This window comes from Anas platyrhynchos, chromosome 1 (genome assembly GCF_047663525.1).
Source record: "Anas platyrhynchos isolate ZD024472 breed Pekin duck chromosome 1, IASCAAS_PekinDuck_T2T, whole genome shotgun sequence".
NCBI lineage: Eukaryota > Metazoa > Chordata > Aves > Anseriformes > Anatidae > Anas > Anas platyrhynchos.
In genome coordinates this window covers 119,386,775-119,405,039 of record NC_092587.1, presented here as the reverse complement: position 1 = coordinate 119,405,039, position 18,265 = coordinate 119,386,775, and the positions used below count along the sequence as shown (strand labels likewise).

General features: G+C 42.0%; 1 protein-coding gene across 20 annotated transcripts in view; it reads left to right on the top strand.

The window, feature by feature from the left end:
• Window positions 1–18,265, top strand: part of DMD (dystrophin) — a 1,236,775-nt gene that overhangs the window by 1,137,951 nt on the left and 80,559 nt on the right. For 18 of the 20 annotated variants that reach the window (XM_072027522.1, XM_072027514.1, XM_038175527.2 and 15 more), the window contains one exon: window positions 15,522–15,583. In XM_072027522.1, coding sequence (XP_071883623.1) covers window positions 15,522–15,583 — 62 coding nt within the window. Of the gene's footprint in view, window positions 1–9,202; window positions 9,431–15,521; window positions 15,584–18,265 lie in introns of those variants that run through there. The other 2 variants (XM_072027560.1, XM_072027562.1) reach the window with 2 other exon arrangements.

Genomic DNA, 18,265 nt, shown 5'->3' with positions numbered 1-18,265 from the left:
GAGAGCTGATCTCTCTTGGCTATTTCATAAACTAAATCATTTGATTAAATGACAGTATAAATATGGTACCACTGGCTTCGTTTGTCTCCAGGTTACTAGCAAGCTTCATGAACAGAATTAACATGGAAACTACTATCAAAACCAGTCACTTTCTTCGTCTCTGACCCAATGGAGTGTGCTATCATCACCAAATGATTATATTCATTGAATATAATCCAATTTAACATTTTAAAATAAATGCTAGCTTCAGTGAAGTGTAGTGTTTACCAAGCAAGTTAACAGAAAAATAGTATCAATATGGCATAGAGTCTAAAAAAATTATTATATTTAGTTGCTTGGGGGATGGAAGACTTTTAATCATGATGCCATACTCACAAACAAGAAATCTTTCTTGTCCTTAATTTCCAAACTGTAATTCATAGAATAAAGCCAAATGAATAAACAGTATGGCAAGCTGCTAAAAGTAAAACTCTCCAAAGTTTTTAGTTCAGTATTAAATACAAAGATTTGATAAAAGCAGTGGATTAGATAGGGTCTAATCCTTTACTCTCTACTTGGGCTCCATTCGGCAAAATTCTTAGGCTGTCAGCTTTGCAAATCTTTGCAAAACTATTTTTATCCTTAATAAATTATTTGCTCTGTTAGTTACCCTAAAAACAGAACAAATTGGAGGACATGGGTGGAAGGATAATAATTTGAGAAATAATGAATACAGATTTTTAAGAGTAAGACCAACTGCAGCAACAAAACTATGGAAAAGGAACAAGAGATTAATTTCTGAATACTGATGAAATGTACAATGTCCATAAGCAAAACCAAATTTCATTACTGCGGCACAAAAGTATCCAGACATCACATATCTTAACCCAGATTTTATTTAGAAGGTAAAGTGAAGATCTTTGCTTTGTTTTCCCCGGACTGATGCATATTAATGTAAAGACATTAACTGAAGTGGTGATAATTGTTTGCAAAATGACATTTGGTTCTAAAGCTGGCAATCGTGAGCCAGAGCTGTTGATAGTAATTAAAGGAAAATTATTTACTTCAAGAGAACAACGATAATTTAAAACAACATTACATTTTCTTAATATGACAGTCTGATTTTGCTATGTTGAATGAATTAAGGATGAATGTGCAAACAGTTGTAATGTTTTCTAAGACAGGAAGTGTAAGTTCAGATGACTTTCTATCATTAAGAACAGTGAGAAAATCATCTTCTACATAGTAGGTAGTGTTATCTATGCTTAGTAAATTTATTCTAGCATAAAAGATACTAGTAGTCCAAGTGGACAGTATGAAATTCACAAATGGTCTGGATCCTGTGAATGCTCTGCATATATACATATGGAGAAATCTTGATTGAATTTAATACTTTTTTTTTTTCTTTTTCTTGAGAGGGAGGTAACAAAAACAGTGTTTTGATGTTTCAGACAGGTAAGTCTGAAGTTGGGTACTCTGAACTTTTAATATAATCTGGAATTGTGTATTAGGTGGCAAAAAAAGATGGTAAAGATGGTTTACTCCGCTTAGGCTGAGCAATAAGAATTTTTTGTTTAAGTCTGGACTATTTTAGAAAAAGTGGAAGATGTTGATAAGGTAGAATTGTAGGTAGGTTGACATTTCTGATATGTTCAAGAGAGTTAGATTGTAGCCATGGGGGTCTAAGAATGTTAATATGGAGCATAAACATGGTTTAACTCCTTAATATTTTAGGTTTGTACAGAATGTTCAGGATTTAGAGGCACTTTTGTTTCTTAAAGATGAAAAAAATGTTCAAAATCCAAATTACTAATTTGGTTGATTAGTTCAATAAGGATGAATGTTTGATACAGAAAGAAAAAAATGCATTTTGGCTGATTTTGAGCTCCACAAAGTCACCATTGTCCTTAATTTGATAGTGGTAGGTCCCGAAAGTCATCTGTGTTCCTTTGGTCATATATGTCAAGGCTCTTTGACTTGGGTAGACAAGGTATCTCTGATTCTCATTGCGGGTTTTCCTATGGCTAATCTGGCTGCTTTGCTAGAAAGGGAATCTTCCTTTGTGTGCTTATTTGTTCACCAGAGACACCATTTTCTTCAATAACAGAGATCAGAGAGTGGAATGAAGGCATGGCGGTAGAACTGCAAGTTAACAGAAGCCTTGTTGAAATGTACTGTGAGAGGTTTGGCTGAATTCAAACTCAGAAAATACTGAAAGTATACCCAGAGACTGAGTTTTATTAAATACATTCCCATTCTTAGACTTAAACGTCACATTTAAACTGTGAAATACAGTCTAGCAAAACTTTTTTTCTATCATCAGCTAACTTCCACAGGATTGTTTCCTGAATTAACAGCAAACTAGTGTGCTGGATATAAAAGATGCTACACAAAGATGCCTACATTCAAGAGCTGTGAGGACTACGTAGTTAGAAAGAGACAAATTATAGTTAAGTAAATAAATGGAACAGAAGGCATCTGGAATGATGTGAAGTATCTTCCAAAGTGTAAATGCTTGAACTTGCCACAGGAGACTCAAACAAAATCCTTTTCTTACACCTAGGTAAGAAATAAGGTACCACCCCATGGCAGAGAGGCTGGAACTAGATGATCTTTAAGATCCCTTCTGACCCAAGCCATTCTATGATTCTGTGAAATAATTTTTATCACCCCTGAAAATTCCTCTGTATTTGTCTTTACCGCAGTATTTAAGTGCTAAATTAAATTCAGATTCCATTATGATAAGCTAATATCCATGACCTATGACACGTCTCCATGGTAGATAATACTGATTCATCTGTCTCTGGAAGCACTTGCTGATGTAGGTATCTATATGTCTACGCTTGTTTCAAATGAATGTATATATAAACATTAATTTTCACTCTTTGGCATGGACAAGATGAGACTGTCGCCACTTGCCATTACAGACAGCACACACTGTCAGGACTGTATGAACGATTGCTTCATGTTGTAGTCAAACAGAATTAAATAGAAGTACATTTTGTCATAGATGATTGCTTTGGAAAGAACTTTAAAAGTTTTTGTTTCAGAAAAGTCAAATGAGAGGCTTTTACTTTTCTTGTTGTTGTGAAGTCTGACCTCGATCTGTGACTAGTTGCACAACCTTAACCTGAAGCTGCATTTCTATGCAAATGAACCCTGAGAAACACCACCTGGATCAGATGAAGGAGTTAGTCTGGATAGATTTACTGGTGAGGCTTGTTAGGTGGAGCTGCTGCCTCCTACAGAAAAAGCTTCTGTATGTCTTACCCCCATGTGCAGAGCTATGCTTTCCCCTGATATTTGAACATTGAATGTCCAACATAAATGTTGGACATTTAGGAAGGGAGAGCAAAGCAGTTGTGCTATGCAGGAAGGGTAAGCTTTGCTTGTGTTACACTGGTTAGGTACTAAGAGACAGCATAGCAAAGAAGCTGAAGCCTCTCCAGTTTGGAGACTAAATCAAACAAAGTTTGATTTACAGGGGAGGGAGAGCTCTCCCTTTCTCACATTGGGATTCTGTGTGGCCCAGTCTAGGAAAAGGCAAGAAAGGGCCCTTGGCCTTCTCATACCTGCTAGGGTCATACTTGGGAAGATGATGAAAGGGCCTAGTGTGCACATAAAAATAGTCAGAGACCCTTTGTTAGAATATATTAAAATATTATGTATATTATAACCATTATAATAATAGAGGAAACAATATAGTGGCTATGATAGCCACAGATGTAACAGAAGTTACAGTTCTGTAAGAGCACTGCAAAGGATCCATTGCTAAAACATAAAAAATGAACGCCAGTAACTCAAAGATGCAAAGTTTGCTTGATTAATGGTCTGACTGGAAACTTGCCTGCTTGTAGCTGTTATAAAATGCAATAGATTTCCATTGTCCTTTTCTTTGAACACTTAACCACTGGAATATCCCAACACGAAATCTCCTAGTGTGATCTAGGTGGCTTTTTTTTTTTTTTTTTTTTTTTTTTTTTTTTTGGCAAAATGAGTATTTTCTCCTTGAGATAATATTTGCACAGAGCTCTTTTAGAAAAATGTCCTGAATGAAGGAAAAACTTTTCTGTTTGTATGGTTTTAGTCATAAAAACAGATCTGATGAGAGTGTCAATAATACATATTTCATGGGATGCAAACAAAAAGTAGATTAATGAAAAGGGAATGAATGCTTCTCCTTTAATGTCTGTGGAAGGCTTTGGAAGAGAGGGCTGCTTGCAAGTGGCCTCCACCACCAGGAATGCATGGTGATCAGTAGCTAGCATCACATTTTTGGGTCTCTGAGTGAAGGAGGCCTGCAAGATGGAGTTTGTTGCGGTTGAGACCTCTACATTGATAGGAAACAGCAGAGAAGTTCATGATCTGGGAAGCCAGCTACTGTGTTTGCAACATAATTTTATGCACAGAAAGAAAGATTTGGAGGTGAAAAGAGACTCAGTGAGCAAGAGAGTTTATGAAATCCTGCTTATTTTAATCCCCCAGGAGGCAAAACAGTCATTTATTTCTAACTGGGAATGCAAAGGAAAGTAAGAAATAGAGTTTGCCTTCATTGTTTTGTTTAATTTATCCTTATTAGTCTGCACTTTTTCACAACCTCACTTACTGAAATGATAGCCATTCATTTTGCCAATACAGATTCCTCCAACCAAGAACTTATGATGTATAATTACTATTTTTCAAGTCTTATTTGTAGATTGTCAAGATTAGCATGCAGTTTTGCTTGGCATAAGTTTTTTGCTGCTGAGAGAGTTTAAGTCTTTTTTTATAGGCTCCTTTTCTGGTTAGCTTTCCAGCAGCCTTACTGCAGGGTGGTTGTTTTATTTTTAATATTTTTATTTATCTATCGTTTTGTCAGCATTTTGCTTCTTGATCTTCCCATTCTTTTGACTACCCAGACCCCAGTTCATCTCCATCCCAGAAGAGCGGGGGTTATTCCATTCTTAATTTTCTTTACTTCTTGTGGTTTGGCATGGGAGGGAGAAAAGAGCTTTTGGTATTTCCAGGTGCTTACCTGCAGAGCTCATAGCACTGGTGGAACTGGGATGTGCTGTCCACTGCATCCAGTGGTGCATGCAACCGTATGTACTCTCCTGACTGAAAGTCTTGCAATCTGCATCTCTGTTAGGATCATACACCTGGCAGTGAGCTGAATAAATGCTCTGCTACTGCTGGCTGTCTGCATTGCCACTTTCAGCTAAGAATTTTACCATCTCCCAGTTAGCCTGTCCAAGATTTTAATAGGATGAAATTCATACATATATTTAATAAACCTAAAATGACAGGCATCCTATCATTCATCTCCTATCAACAGCACGCAGTGTGGCATGACAAAAGGCACACACAGACTGCTCCTATGGCTCCGTGATGCTCATCTTGCAGAGTAGCAAGGACTTCTGTTTAATCAGGTGTCTTTACTACAGCAAAAGCAGGCATAGCCCAAAGGAGTTTCGTAAAGGAAGGCAGAGCTTGTGCCATTGTGTATTCGACAGGAATACACATCCTCCTGTTACACACGCTGTGTAAGGATACTTTCCATACTGTGCATTAAATTGCTGCAAGCTCTGTAATATTTACTACAGAAATAGTTTTATTAAAACAAAACAAAACAAAACAAAACAAAACAAAAACAGATTTTTCCTACTCTATTTGATGCAAGAACACCTCAGAAGAACACGGCTGCCTTATGGTGTGAAGGATGATCCCTGTCTAAGAAAAAGCACTTACTCATCTCCCTTCATGCAGGATACAAACTGTGTTTCCCTCCGAATGGGAAATGGCATGCTCCCTCCTCAGCCCTCCCATGGTGCAGATAACTGATTATAACTATACATAGGAATGCATGTTTCACTGAGTGTTTAAATTGCAGTGCAGCATTGGGGAAAACGAATGCAGAATTTCAAAACTGTATTCTTCATTGCATTTACAGTGTTTTAGTGTGCTTGCAGTGGTAATGTGTGAACAGACAAAAAAAAAAAAAAAAAAAACAAAATGAAAAAACATCATCCAAACCAGTCTTCTCTTCTTGGCTTGTCTGAGAGGGCTATCAACAAACACAGAAGAAATCCTAGAGGTGTCAGCCCTTGGAGCATATTTAAGACAGATGATCCAGAAAAGTGTCATCGTGCCATCCCAAGTGATTCTTCGCATTTATTTATACCAAGAAAAAGAAAATAGGCTCAAACAGCGTAGCGGATTAGCCAGCCCAACACAGGGCACCACAATGTCTTCTTATATGCAAGGCAAACGCTTGCTAATCCAGTGCCCAGATAACTGAGAAATAGTAAAGCCACGCTTACAAGGAGCGCTACACGCTTCGCAGAACTAGAGAAAAAAAACTCAGCTGATAGGAAAATACTGTATCTTTACTTTCAATGAAAAAAAAGCTAAAGAAATTAAGTGTTAATCTTACAAGCAAAGTTAGGTCTGCCCTCCTATGTGCTTTTAGGTGAGTCCCTACACATTTCTGTGTTCAGGTTTCCATATCTGTCTGTAACATGGGGTACTGATGCTGATCTCCCTCATAAAACCTGTGCAGATTTATACTTGAATAATACTATTTGAGAATCAGTTGTTTTATGTTCATATCATAATTTTTAAAGTTTGCATATCTGCGGCTCTTTCCTTATAGAAAAGTGACAGAATTCTGAGAATAACGTGTTAGGTTTGGCAAATGAGAACTCTCGAATGCACAGGTTCCGTGAACATTTGGGCAGAAAGCAGTGCAGTCGTACTACCTGAAAATACATCTCATCTTTTCTTTTCTTGAGTTTTGGGGTACTAAGCCAGTCTCTAATTATTAAGAAGACACCTCCACCGAAAGCAGATTAACCCTCCTTTATTAGGGCGCTACAATTTCCCCTTAAGTGCTTGGTATTGGTAAATGTTGAAGAGACAGAGACCTTGATCAGATATAGTCCAGCACAAGCCTACAGTGTAAGAAATAAACACTGTTCTTCTGATTAAGGTCTCTGTGTAGGTGTCCAAATCGACTGAATAGCCATTGGATGAGAAAAGCACCACAAGGAATTAAAATTCTGCTTACCCTGTAATCCTATTTTATTTTCTACAGGAAGAAGTCTGTTTTTTATCAGATAAATGGCTCAAAATTAAGTACGGCATATAGATTTGCTTCAGTTAAAAATCCCAAGACAGTAATCATTTACGCTGCAAACAAAATATATTTTTATAATAAATTATGAGTAGTTTAAAACTAATTTGGAATAAGGGTGGTATTACTTGCTTACATTATAAAGCAAAAGTATAATTTTGAGGTCAATCAGAATTACTAAAAGCTCTTGTGGATTTGGAGAGAGCAATCAGAACTACATTAAATTGGTGTTGTTTTTTAATACGTAAAATCAAATTATAAAGTCAATAGGCCTTAATCCTTTAATCTTTCAACATTCATGTTTTCTCCTGGATGTTCTTGAGTGGGTAATAGTTTGATTTGGGAGATCAAAGGGTTAATTTGCTTTTCAATTGAGGAATGACTCAGAGTTCCCCTTTATTGTTCAAAAAAAAAAAAAAAAAAAAAAAAAGTGGTGTGTGGGTGTAAGGTAGGGAAAAAAAGCCAAGAAAATGGATTCACTAATTGGGGTTTTCACCTGCTGTGAGTCTAATTGAATACAATACCTTATTTGTAACTCAAGGAGAAAGAAGATTATGCAAAGTATGAGAATTTCAGACTGGTTTTTAAATTCTTATTACTTGGCACTATTGTATGGGAAAGAAGACAAACGTGATAATAACAGCAGCAAGCTTCTGTTAAGGAAGACGAGGAAACTCCAGAAAAGTAAAAAACTGAAAGAATGTGTATCGGGGGAGGAGGACAAGGTATTTCTTGAAAGAAAGCAAAATGCTTTTTCCGTGAAACTGCAGGCTCCCAGCCACAGCTAGCCCTGCTGCATTAAGCAGGCTGCTCTTCTCTCAGTGTAATGGATCGTGAAGTCCCTCCCAGTCAATGTGCTAAAAACCATATTTTAAAGACTTAGAGAGAGATCCCTCGCTTCTTACAACTTAGCAGAAGATGGGAAAAGATGCGGTTGTTGATTTGAAACAACTGACAGCCTTTGGCCGGTTCACTTGCCTCAAAGCTAGTATGTCTAATGCAACTTTTGATCCAATACATGACCCACTGCAGTGCACAGGGAGTTTCTCACGGGGCCCGGTGAGCTTTAATGTGGTGCTCTGTCTGTCCACACAGAGATGAATCCTCTTTGTCTTTCCTTGCCGCAGCAGCGTTGCAGATGAATGAAAACTGTGACTTAGACCTTTTGAAACAAATTAGGTTGTGTAGAAACTGAGAAATTTACATTTCTCTCCCTTAGGTTTCACAGTTGCCTTGGGCGGTTGGAGGGGTTGAACCTTGGGCATCCTGCTCTTGCAATGTTTCTAGGAAAGAGCATACGGGCTTCCCCTGAACTGCTTGTTGGGGTTTTCCTAAAAGCAGGTTATCCAGATGCCTGGAGCCTTAGAGACAGCCCCTGATAGCCTGATGTTTAGGATAGAAACCACCAAGTCGTGTGCTTACTGACATCCGTATGTTTGGAAAGTAGTCCAAGGGTATTGATGTGGTATAGAAACTATGGGAGAGACAAGTTTTCCATGCATCCAGGCCTGTGTCTTCCCAGTGTAAAAACAGGGACTTTTTGTAGGTTTGGAAGGCACTTTTTTTGGGACACCTTTACCGCAAAGGTAGGTCTGCAAACCTGGGGAAACTACACAGGTGCATGAAGGACCTAGGTCTCCCCCAGCATTGCTTTCACACAGGAAGGGTGGTTAGTGAGAGGTGGGCGAGAGACTGGCTGTGCTGGTGTGAAATGCGGTGCTGTGAGGAGATCCTTGGCGTGTACCTGCATGCCCAGTGCTCGGCCGGGCCCAGCTGGGCCAGAGGGGGGCCCGGGGTGGCAGTCTGGGTCCGGGGAGAGAAACCACCCGGTGTCACCCACAAGCCCACTGCTTGGCACCGCACTGACCAACAGCTGCACCACGACATCCGCGCCAAGCCCCCTTTCCAATCCGGCGCAGATTTTAGGGATATGTTTTAATGGGGGGATTCTTGTGGTAAGGGGGGGGGGGTACTGTTACCCCAGATGCTCTCGCAGCTCCTTCCCACCCCTAACGCTTCCCCCCTTTCCCCCCAGCCGCCCGCCGAGGCCCGCCCAGCGGCAGCCAGCCCCCTCCCGGCGGCGGGAAGCAGCAGCCCACACAGCGCCGGGGGCGGGCCGGGGCGGCTCTGCTGGGCTCGGCTGGGCTCGGTACGGTGGGGCAAGAGCACGGCACAGGAGGGCTCGGATCGGCACGGCACGGCGAGCGCCGCCCTCTCTTTGCCTCCCTCCCTCCCTCCCGGTGGTGGGGCGGCCGCAGTGGTGCTGGGCGGCGGGGCCGTGCGGCCGCGCTGTCGGTGGCTCCGTGGAGCAGCTGCCGCCATGAGGGAGCAGCGCAGAGGGTGAGGAGGAGCGGGGCGAGGCGGCAGGTGCCGGCGGGGCTGCGGGGGCAGGCGGCGGGCGAGCGGTCCCGGAGGAGGCGCGGCGGGGACCGCCGGGGTGCTCCGCTACGGGGGGCAGCGCGGAGCACCCCCAGCCGGGCACGGGCACGGGGGAGTCCCAGGCTGGGAGCGGGGTTGGTGCTGGGGAAGCGTGGGAGCTGCGATCTCCTAAGGCTGAGGAGTTGGTTGTCCAAGCCGGGAGCCCGCCGTGAAATGGCTTTGGCAGGAGCGGGGAGGCTTTGTAAAGCAAACAGACAGCGGGCAGGCAGCAGCTGGAGGGGCAGGCTCTCGGCCGGCCCCAGCGGCTGAGCCGTAATCTTTGCCCGCGACGGAGCGTACAAAATAAATGTTTAACATCACCGGGGAGAAAGGGGAAAAAGAAAAAAAAAAAAAAAAAAAAAAGAGTTACTATTCAGTACTTGGCAGTTGATATTTGCCCTTCTCCTATTCGTTTCCAGTATCAGCAAGAAACTTAAATATGCCTCGGTGCCTCCCTTCAGCAGGGAGATAAATCTGGCAAAAGCCAATAAAACATGCTGCAGTCAAATTCCTGCCGAAAAGACGCTGATCCTTGGCTTAAGCAGGAGTAATCTCCGTGCGCGGATCGGTAGGCTCCGGGTTTATGGGTGAAAACAGTGCTCCTTTGTAAGGCACAAAGGAGTGCCACCTTCTCACGCCGTTAATACTTCCCGTAGCAGCAACGTGTTTCACCCCGGGAATTAATGAAACGCTGTAAAAAGACAACTATTAAGTCTTCCGTGCAATCACTGTCATCTACTGCTGAAAACAGTTTTAATTTTAACTGAGCGGTAGCATCTCCGCGTACAAGCGCTTTGAATTGCGTCTCTGTTAGTTTAGGAACAGCCAAGCGACTGTATCGTGTTTGTTTTGGCTTTTTGACAGCAGTCATAAGGTGGTTGTAATAACCTTTTGCTGATCTTAAAGCCAAAAGGTGAGAGGCGTTATAAATTGTGTTGACTGAAAGCAGATCAATTCAGTGCTTTGTAAAATAATACTTTAATTTCAGCTTGTTATTAAGTGTGTCTAACTATCTACTTATTGCCACCTGATGGAATTCCTTATTCTGTGCACATCTGTGCACTTGCACATCTAGTTCGTGTTGCATTTTTCAAATAATGTGTGAGGGGGAGAAGCGCTGCAGAATTTGTACCAGTATCTGAGGTGAAGAGCAGCACAAGAGCTTAAAAAGGACTGTGTGGTTGCAGTCAAAAGTTCTGGACTCTGGAGCTTAGCAGTGAATAAACATGAAAACCTGAATCATACGTATTACTGTAAAATAATAATAATAATAATAGGAGAAAGGATGTGATCAAGAGCAATCAAAAAGGTCTGCGAAGGTTTTGGCGTGACCTGTGCAGGAGCGTTTCAGTACTGGGCTGAAGGGGATTGTTCACCGCTCCTCCTGCTGCTGGTGTTGCTCAAATGTAATGTGAAATGAGGGAAGAGAAAATAACTGTATTTTGTCCAAACTGATCAAGTTGTAACAAGGGAACTGTAATTCAGTTAGCGTGGTACTTAGAATATCATCTCTTGATTTCAGGTTTTCAATCCCGTGTGTTATTAGCGCTCCTGACAATGATGAGAGACAAATCTCTGTGCTTTTGGCAAGAACAGAGGAGTTTACACTGGCATAGTGTGACAGAATTGCCCACATAAAAATTATCCTTGCTAATATAATATAATCATCCTTTAATGAAGTGGTCCTGCAGCTCCCAAAGGATGTATTAGGTGACGACTTTGCTTTCATCCCTCTGAATTACCGGTGTGTTTAGCGTGCCAGTCACACCAGCACCTAGGTGTCACCAGTAACTATCGCTGTTCTTCTCCTTTTGGGGCCTGCTGTTCATTTTCTTTCCACCTTTGCAGTGTAAGTCAGGTGAGAAAGAGGAAAACAAGCCACGTGAGCCCACTTAGATTTGTATTTGTTGCAAAATCTCTGTGATTTGAAAGATAGGGATTAATATAGGTGACTGGAATAAAGAGACAAAGTGGAGAACGTATCCTCTGAGTGTGTGCAATATTGCAAAAGTACTGCACATGTACACTGATGTCTTTTTGTGTCAGTAGTTCTTTGGAAAAGCTTCTTGTGCCCGTATTTCAGCACATATTCTCACCCAGCTTCAACTGCTGTTGGTCAGGAGGGCTTGTGCTGCACTTTCCCTGTCCCTCTGCCTAGCTGGCTGTACAGGGCCTTGTTCACTGGAGTTTGAAACTCTGGCAGGCGTTTTGCTGCAGCTCTATTAAGGATGCTACAGCGTTCCCAAGCGTGGTTGAGGCTGCTGGAAACTGCTGAGCTGGCACTTCCCTACAGACGGTGCTCGCAGCGTGGGCAGGCACACAGGGCCTCCCCCGCCCGGCCCCGAGGCTCACCATTAAATGCCCTTTGGAAATGGTGGAGAGGCTTGAGAAGAGCAGCCTCGACAGAGCCTAACATTTCTTGGCACACAGCGTGGCCGATAACCTCGGGAGCGGGGAGCACTCGCCTGAGAAGCCAGCAGCGAGCCTCTGTCAGCCAGAGCGAAGGAGCTGCTGCCTCCCTGTCCCTGCCTGGGCACAGCCACTGAGGTCAGCCCCCACCAAAATGCAGCCTGGTGGGGCAGGAGGTGTCAGGACAGCTCCACAGCCTGGGTCTCCTGCAGGACAGGATTGCCAGGGTCCCACTGCGAGCCCACCGACCAAGCTGGGTGGCTTCTGAGTCCCCTCTTCGTGGGCAGAGGCCAGAGCTGGGGCCTGCACCATCTGGCAGGTGCACCCCACAGAAAGGAGTATTTCCTGTACGCTGCCACTGAGTTTGCAGACAAAGCGAAGGGAGGGAGCAGAGGGGAAGTGTACCCACCCCGCGAGTTCAGCCCTAGCGACTCGTAGGTCGCAAGTTTGCAAGTGAGCGAAACCGCTCCTTGCAAAGCGTGCATCCGGGCAAAGTGCTCTGGCTAGTCGTGATATAAGGGCACTCTGGTGGTGTGGAGTAACTCATAGAAAAAATACACGAACACAATTGAAGTCCAATGTTGTTGTTGTTTTTGCCAGGGAAATGTTATTTACAAGATCTCAGGAAAATCAGTTATTTCATCGGGCTTTTCAGGAAGATTAGTAAAGTGTCATAAGCTTAAACCAGTCATGCTAAATTCACCTGATTAGGCTTTACCATAAAAATACTGGTAAAATACTCGTCCAGGTAATGTTGACAAGTGATTAACCGTAATAGTTTTCTGCATCTAAAATGCTTCTTTTGCTCTTCTATCCAGCACAGGCATGAGATTCCAGAGTCCTAAATAGATACACCTTTGCCAGATACCCGATGGCTTTAAAATATTTTAATGGGAATCTGTGCCTTTGAAAGCTCCCAGACTAAACAGCTATGGAGCCCCAAGTGGTCTTGTTTATCCACAGAACAATCTGGGGCTGCCAAACTGAATTCACTGTAAAAATTAGGCAGATTAGTTTCAGAGCTTTCTTGTAACTGCGTGCATGAGCTCTTTCTCTCCTCCATGTCTTTGCTACATGATTTGGCAGAGAAGCCAAGCACTTGCTATGCAGGTATCTGAGAAGTACTCGCACAAATGGCATCTCAGATAATAAAGAGGTGTGGAAAACCATCATCACCAAAATTCCTGAGCTGTTTCCCCTCCGTCAGCCCCAGCTCCCAGCCTGAGGAACACGTTTGTTTGCAGTGCTGGAGTTTGTTCTATAATAGCCCCCATCTGGGGCTACCTGCCCATCGGGAGGCAACCTGAGGCTGTCAGGCTCATGCCTCGGGAGCTACTGATCTGGAACTAACAGTGGGCGCTAACAAACTGCAGTCACAGGTCTGTGGCTCTGAATGTTTATGTGCTTCTGCAGTCCGCTTACCTGAATCATGAGATCTCTGTCTGTACAGAGTTATTTGGCAGTAAATGTGTTCCCTTGCTCTTTTCCTTTGGGCTGCTATTGTATAAGCAGAAGGGTATGGAAGCCAAGTTTCTGGGGGACTCAGTGTATAATGGAAACTGTTTCTTTTTGTCTTCAGAAATACACTTTAACTATACCAAGCTATGCCAAAAGCTGCTGGTCCTGCAGAACCTCCGTGTACCAAATACGGTGGCAAATTTGGGACCTGGGACACAGTTGTCTTGGATCCAGGGGTTTTCTCTTCAGGCTACCCCATGTCCATGGTAAAAAAAAAAAAAACAAAAAAAAACAAAAAACAAACAAACAAACAAAAAAAAACAGGGCGAGCTCAGATTGCTGAGTGCCATTGCAGCCCCCTCCCTTCTCAGCTCCTGTTCTTTTACCGGAGCAAAGAACAAGACCGCTGCTGCAGCTCTGCCGTCCTCCTGCCTCTCTCACCACCTTCAGCCACCACAGGAATTAGGAAGGGGAGGGGATGCTGAGGCTGATGAGACGAGGCTTGTTTAAAAGCTTGTGCTCAGCTCAGGCAGTGCTATGCCTGCATTTTTCCTTATGTTTATTGCTTGTGAGCCCTTTCATTCTTTTGTGCAGTTACAGAGCAAAATGTGGGAATATTACATACTGAATAGACATTACTGGACCAGTCAAGTATTCACGTGGATCGAGTAAATAGCCTGTCTTCTAAGACCCAAGTGAAATCCTGCTAAGAAAACGTCTCACAAATTTCTTTTTCCCTTGAGTAGTGGTGGTGTTGAAATGTTTTGTTGAGATCTGCATCCTGTCTTAGCCTAGGGTATGCCTGTAGAGGTGTACTTTGGAACATCACTGCCCCAAAAAGAGCTCAAGGACAGTTAGCTCTCTAAAATAACATCATGACATCAGCTTTCCAGTGCATGGTTTGGTATACAGGGGCATTCAGCTTGCTTGCTGGGTTGTGATTCGTTCTCTTGGAGCTGAGAGGTGTGTGCTCCACTAATTCCAAAGCACCGAGGATCAAACCCTGCTCTTCTGTGTGTTTTCTTCCAAACTATGTGTATGTGTGCTGGACCCAGGATGCCTGCTTTTTAAGTACAGGAATTGGAAATGCGATTGCTATCTGTACTGTACGTGCTTTCCAGAATAGTTTTAAGAGTACTCGTGGTTGTCTTTCAGTGGGGCTGAATTCTGTGTGACCAAGACTTAACTGCCTATAGGATGGATAAGGAGAATTTTCCTTCGAATTTTCCACATTGATGGATGCATGGTCACATTAACTATGCTATCATTAAAACAAACAAACAAAAACTTAAAATGCGTAGCCTTAGGAGACATGAGTTGCTACTACACTCACTAGCACTTCGTGCAGTTGGCTTTCTCACTCTGCGTGTCTTGGCAACGCGTTGTGCTGCAAAGCTGGAGAGTGCGAGCTTCCATGCAGAGATCATCCCATTTACATTCTAGTCAGAGGGCCGGGATTCATAACCCTGATTTGGGCTCTCCCTGGTTTCCCAACAGCTCTGCCTCCCCAGACTTCACAGGGACCTCTAGGGCAAGGAGAGGGCCTGGGAACCGAGCAGTCTAACAGTGTGGTACCGAGAAGGAGATCTCTGTGCATGGGTGCAGCACATGGCCCAAGAAGCAGTGCCAGCTGGTGGGGATTTCGATGCAGATGTTTGGACTGCCATGGGTGATTGCAGCCACGGCACGTGGGCCGGCTCTGATGTAACATGTGGCAAGAGCAGAAAGGGCACGTAGGGTGCAAGGGGTCAAAAATGCCCCAGATCTCGACATCCAGTCAGCAGTTTCATAAATGCTTTAAGCCCTTTTAAACATCTGTCCTCTGGAATGATCTGTATGAACTGAAGACTTTAAGAACTGGTATGATTACAAGTTCCCCAACATGCTGTGGTATCTGAACACTCACAGTCCTTGTAATGTTAACAGCGCTTTAAATTTTGCTCCCTGAGCCCGTGCCTAAGTAAAGCAGTCCAAGTTGACACCTGGTGTTGAACGAAGACACCCTGCTGCTGCTCAGGCTCCCTCCTACAAGAGCTCGGGCTGCTGGTGGTGGTCTGGCACAGCACTGCAATGTGCAACTGGGATCACATGCTGTGCAAGGGAAAGAGAAATTCCATTTTGTTAACTTTCATGTTTTGTGTTGTAGCCATGAGACGCAAACGACCTGCTGGGATCATCCCAAAATGACTGAGCTCTACCAGTCTTTAGGTAAGACACTTCTACCATTTTTTTTTCCCCAGTCACACGAATTGTTACAATAAAAATTTCCAGGAGTACTGAAACAAAATTATATTGAAGTGAGAGGCTGTGCTTTTATCAAGGTTAAATGTTCTTCAAGAGAAAGGCCTAATTATTTCAAACGTGGAGTGGAAAAATTAATATATCAATTAGCATGCTTGGAGTGTACACTGGATTTACTAAGTAATTTGGTTGCATTGTTGCAAACTTCGCGAAAGACTGGGACAGAAATGGAGAAAAAAAAAAAAAGAAGAAATCCTGTATCTTTTCACTGTCTAATCTATTTTACAAAAGGCAGATGAAAAATCAAACCAAGCTGCTGTTAGTGCTGGCTTTTGGATGGTAGAAAGCCAATTGAAGCAATTTGCCAAACTGCATTACCACTGCTTTATTTTTAAAGCACTTTCAATACTTGGAACACATGGCAGCTGTCATGATGTCATTTTGAATACCCAAATTGCATGCTTATTATGACTTCAGTGCGCCTCTCTGGTGTTTTTTGTTGTTATTGTTGTTTTTTGTTGTTTTGTTGTTGTCTTTTTATTTTTTTTAGCAGCTTTGGATTTTACCAATAGAAAGAAGCACATGTATAAAATATAATAGGTCAATCTATGCTCTAGTATAGGCTGCTTGGCAGACCATTTAATAGCTAACTGTTTGCATTTAATGGTCCTGTTAATAAGTAATGGAGGGTATAATAAAAATTAAGCTATTTCTTTAGAAGTATCAATGAATATGCTGCATTCATAAAGGAGGTTACATTCGTATAGTACACATATATAAACCAGCTTTTAAACAAGCCAGCTTCAGTACTAGGACAGTCAAACCTAGCATTCAGTGCAGGCTTATTTACCATGGTGAAATATAGCTTAAATTATCTCCTGCTAAACTCTGCGCTGGCATAATTAGACTGTTTTCAGTTGCTAAACTGATCTATTTCAAGCTAACTCAGGGAACTTGCTCTGCAGTAAAGGCATACCCAAGCTATTTTAGAAAAGTGATATGACAAAATCAAATGAAAGTGTGAAGGTTTTTTTCCTTATAGTATTAGCAGCGTGGCAGCAATTTGTTTAAAAGTTTACCAGAAGACTGCTCTGTATGTCAAAAAGGAATATAAGATGTATAAATTCAGGCTAACAAAATGCAAAGCAGACAAGTGTTGACTTGCCATTTAATTATAACGTATTGCCCTGTTTGCCTCCTTTATATTTCTGCTCTGAAACTGAGTGGTTTGGAGGATTCAGGACAAATAGTAATTGTGCATGCAGACATCTCTTTAATATGGGTAGATCTTCAAACAGTTGCCTGTTAATTGAACCACACTCTGACTCTGCAGCCTGCTTTGATCCAGAGACGGAGTGGTGTCTCTGATACTGTTGCTGGTCAGACCTGAATCCTCTTGAAACTGCTTTTCTTCTGGGATTTCTTTCTGGTATTTCAGCTCGAGTACTCTTGAATATTAAGAAGTTAAGAGGTAATTGTATAAGAGGGGAAAAAAGTGTCCTGGTGGGTTTGGGTCAACAGTTCAAAAGATGTGTGACTGTCAGCTTGCATTTAGTTTAACTGAGATTTTATCGCTGTGAATATCACCTGGATGTCAAGAGTTGAAGACATCCTTCCTTCTTACTGCATAAAGAGGGAACATGTTTAGGCAGATTTTATTTCTCTTTATTTTTTCTTTTAAAATCCATCTGTCTTCAGGAGAAATGAATGTCCAGAAGGACAGTCCTCTTTCTGGCTAATTTTATTTCTATTTTTTGGGTTGGGAACAAGTCCTTATTGATATGGAAGCAACATTAATTTTAGCAAAGGTTGTGTAATAAGTGTTTCTGTTAGTAAACTTAGGTGTTTGTACATGTGTACAAAACAGATTAGACAAAGTGATTCTTTGTGCACTGCCGCATAGGGTAAAGCTTTGATAACAGTGCTGCTGAATAACCTACCATTTTATTTTATTTTTGAATTGGGTATATTCATCATTGCCTAACTCTATAAATTGCATAATACAAGCATAACCCGTTTAGTCTTGAATGGAAGCCTTGATGTGTTTTCAGTGCTTTGCTTTGCCTCAGGTCAAAACGGTAATAATGGGATGTTTGAAGTCTTTTCAGACTGTTCAGTAATATTTTATCTGAAAAGATATTATTAAAGTCGATTTTGTATTGCATACTCATTAGATCCTATTATTTTTCCCCACATTAGGATCCAAATTTTGCTTCTCATTCATATGGAGAAATTTGTAGAGAGCTTAGTATGTATGCAATTTAAAAATCTGGTAGAAAATGTGAATTCTAGGTAAATGCAAAAAAAAAAAAAAAAAAAGTGAGACCAAGCACATCAACGCTGTCAAAAGTGTTCGTTTCCATTTTCCAACTCCCATTTGCCCATAGGGAATAATTGAGCAATGAGATGTAGCACTCTGTACATCCCAGGTACTGACTGATGTGTTGCCTTTCCATAAATTTGCCATGCTTTAATTGATGCCAGTGCATCATAATTTGCTAGAGGATCCTTGTGTCTAATTTAAAGTCTTAGAATTTACAGAAAGCCTAATTTTGTTTTTGAGTGAATGAGGAAGATGCAAGTGGGCACAAGGTAATGTTTTGCATTTGCCTATGTCTTTGAGCCAAAATAGACTTTTCTGCAAAAGAA